Below are 3,393 nucleotides of genomic sequence, written 5' to 3'. Positions count from 1 at the left end.
ACAGGAGATGCTCCCCTGTGTCTTGCCTGCAGTTCTCTCCCTCTGGCGTCCTCCAGATGGGTCCCGCTCCCCCAGTAACTCTCCCTTTATCCCAGGGTCTACCCCGTGGTGCCCACCAATGCCAGGGTCTTCTATGAGAAGGACATTGTCATTGGAGACTACCTCTTCCCCAAGAACGTGAGTGGGGCCCATGCCCTGGGGACCCTTGCTGTGCTCAGTGGGGCTGGACATGGTCATTAATCTACCCCCTTCTTACTTCACAGACCCTCTTTGTCCTGGCACACTATGCCATGTCCCATGACGAGACCTACTTCCCTGAGCCCGAGCGGTTCCTGCCCCAGCGCTGGCTCCGGGGCCATGGTTCCCCCCACCACCCCTTCAGCTCCATCCCCTTTGGCTACGGGGTCCGTGCCTGCGTCGGCCGCCGCATCGCTGAGCTGGAGATGCACCTGGCCCTCGCCAGGGTGAGTAGAGACCCTTCCACCCCACCTAACTCACCATGAGCTGGGGTGGGGGCCCCAGGGCATCCCTGAGGCACTGTCACCCCCCTTCTCCCCACAGATCATCCAGGCGTTTGAGGTGCGGCCAGACCCCCGTGGCGTGGTGGTGACGTCTGTGTCCCGCATCGTCCTGGTGGCTGACAAGCCCATCAACCTGGAGTTCATTGCTCGCCCAGGGGCCCCCTGACTGTGTGGCCATTCCCCCCAACCCTGGGTGCCAAGTGGAGATCCCCACTGCCCTACAAGGAGGGGCAGTAAGGAAAACCCACCCCAGTACCTACCCCCTGCCCAGCTTGGGCTGGGATGCTCCCTACCCCACTGTGGGGAAGATGGGGGGTTGGACAAGGGTTGCACCCAAATTGCCCCTGGGGCACTAGTATCCCCCTACCCGAAATCAGTAGGCAGCTTGGGGAACTGCTGTGCCTTTCACATGCCACAAGGGGTTGTGTCCCCCACATCCCATGCCCAGCTAGGCTGTGTTGGGGGCCCCAGAAGCTCTGCCGGGCTGGGGGGTGGACGTGGGAAGGGGGCTTGCAGCCGTTCAGTGTCTCCTTGGTCCTGTCTTTGTGTAGCTGCGTGTGGATCTGTGCCTGGAGTCAGGACGTCTGGGTCCTCTCTGAACAGCTGACCTTGTCCTCAGCCACTTCTCTGTCTCTGTTTCCCTCCTGCCTCCAAGGAGAGGCTTGGGTGCCGGTGGGGGTTTGGGATTTGCACCTGATCCTGAGGGATGGGTCTAGCCCTGGCCTTGGGCAAGAAAGTGGAGCAATAACACAGCATGTCCCCCGTGCTGAGGAAGAGGCCTGTCACCACCCGGTGCTGGTATCAAGTCCCCTGGCAGGGCCAGCCCTGGGACCTTTCACTATCAGCTGTTATTTCACAGAGATGCTGATACGGGGTGACAGGAACAGGGACAGGACTTGCCCCAGGTGAAGCAGCCAGGGCAGGATCAGCTTGGCTCCCCCAGTCCCTGTGCAGGGACATGGGGCTGATATCCAGGGCCATTGCAGGGGCTCAGAGCTGGCAGCTGCCCCAGGCAGAGGATGAGCTGCTACTTGCCCAAGCTCCTGGAGGGCTAGGGTTTGGGGTCCCGTAACAGCAGACTCTCCTCACTTTCCTGCTGCTTGGGGATCCTGGCTAGACTGAGGGAAGCAGCAGGCAGAAACCTTTCTAGTACCAAGGCTACCATTCATAGGGCATCCCTGAGGGGATGTGCACAGCGCCACCATTATGGAGCTATCAAGTCTGCATGCCCTGTGCCCCCCCCCATCCCTCTGACTGTACCCATGTGGGCAGAGGTGCCACCTTGTGCCCATGCCACCCTAGCTGGCATCCCAGGCTCGGTCCTCCAGCCCTGCTGAGCTGGGGCACTAGTATCCCCCTACCCGAAATCAGTAGGCAGCTTGGGGAACTGCTGTGCCTTTCACATGCCACAAGGGGTTGTGTCCCCCACATCCCATGCCCAGCTAGGCTGTGTTGGGGGCCCCAGAAGCTCTGCCGGGCTGGGGGGTGGACGTGGGAAGGGGGCTTGCAGCCGTTCAGTGTCTCCTTGGTCCTGTCTTTGTGTAGCTGCGTGTGGATCTGTGCCTGGAGTCAGGACGTCTGGGTCCTCTCTGAACAGCTGACCTTGTCCTCAGCCACTTCTCTGTCTCTGTTTCCCTCCTGCCTCCAAGGAGAGGCTTGGGTGCCGGTGGGGGTTTGGGATTTGCACCTGATCCTGAGGGATGGGTCTAGCCCTGGCCTTGGGCAAGAAAGTGGAGCAATAACACAGCATGTCCCCCGTGCTGAGGAAGAGGCCTGTCACCACCCGGTGCTGGTATCAAGTCCCCTGGCAGGGCCAGCCCTGGGACCTTTCACTATCAGCTGTTATTTCACAGAGATGCTGATACGGGGTGACAGGAACAGGGACAGGACTTGCCCCAGGTGAAGCAGCCAGGGCAGGATCAGCTTGGCTCCCCCAGTCCCTGTGCAGGGACATGGGGCTGATATCCAGGGCCATTGCAGGGGCTCAGAGCTGGCAGCTGCCCCAGGCAGAGGATGAGCTGCTACTTGCCCAAGCTCCTGGAGGGCTAGGGTTTGGGGTCCCCTAACAGCAGACTCTCCTCACTTTCCTGCTGCTTGGGGATCCTGGCTAGACTGAGGGAAGCAGCAGGCAGAAACCTTTCTAGTACCAAGGCTACCATTCATAGGGCATCCCTGAGGGGATGTGCACAGCGCCACCATTATGGAGCTATCAAGTCTGCATGCCCTGTGCCCCCCCCATCCCTCTGACTGTACCCATGTGGGCAGAGGTGCCACCTTGTGCCCATGCCACCCTAGCTGGCATCCCAGGCTCGGTCCTCCAGCCCTGCTGAGCAGCCAGCACCCCCTCCCTAGCCTAGCTCTTTGGAGCTGCCATGCCCAGTTGCACCCACGAAAGGCAAGACAGCGGTTCCTGGAGCAGGCTGCTTTATTATAACAAGGCTGAAGAGACCAGCAAATAAATACCCACACACACAATGTGCACAGGGTCCCCATGCAAGTGCCCGTCCTGGCACCAGTTCTGGCACCTGTTCCAAGGAGCTCTGGCCCCGAGTGACCCTACAACAAACAAGCCTGTGTGTGCAGCTGAGCCCACGCTACCAGGCACAGGGCACAGCCAGCAGGATTGTGCTCACCAGGGTGAAGGAGCCGTGGTTGAAGTGCTCAAATCCAGCAGCAGGGTGGGAGTGGGCTGGCCAAGCCCCCCGAAGCCATGCTGGTCCCCATGCCCAGCTGCGGGCATGGCAGGGCTCCTCTGGCACCGCGCCCATCGAGCACCACCCTGTGCTCACTGGCAGGAGGCACCACGGGCCCCCTTTTCCCCACTCCCTGCCTCTCCGAGGCTGGCAGGATCTGGCCCCAGACTCAAGACGAG

General features: G+C 61.0%; 1 protein-coding gene across 1 annotated transcript in view; it reads left to right on the top strand.

Moving 5' to 3' along the window:
- The window catches only part of LOC104387486 (sterol 26-hydroxylase, mitochondrial), a 5,348-nt gene extending 4,661 nt beyond the window's left edge, over window positions 1-687 (top strand). The window contains exons 7-9 of the mRNA XM_009996256.1: window positions 96-177; window positions 264-464; window positions 562-687. Of these exons, the coding sequence (XP_009994558.1) occupies window positions 96-177; window positions 264-464; window positions 562-687 (409 nt within the window). The remainder of the gene's footprint in view (window positions 1-95; window positions 178-263; window positions 465-561) is intronic.
- Window positions 688-3,393: the final 2,706 nt, after the last annotated feature.

The sequence above is a fragment of the Chaetura pelagica genome, unplaced genomic scaffold, assembly GCF_000747805.2.
Source record: "Chaetura pelagica isolate M959 unplaced genomic scaffold, ChaPel_1.0 scaffold3, whole genome shotgun sequence".
NCBI classification, from domain to species: Eukaryota; Metazoa; Chordata; class Aves; order Apodiformes; family Apodidae; genus Chaetura; species Chaetura pelagica.
The sequence above is the reverse complement of the archived record's forward strand: the minus strand, read 5'-3'. Positions and strand labels throughout refer to the sequence as shown.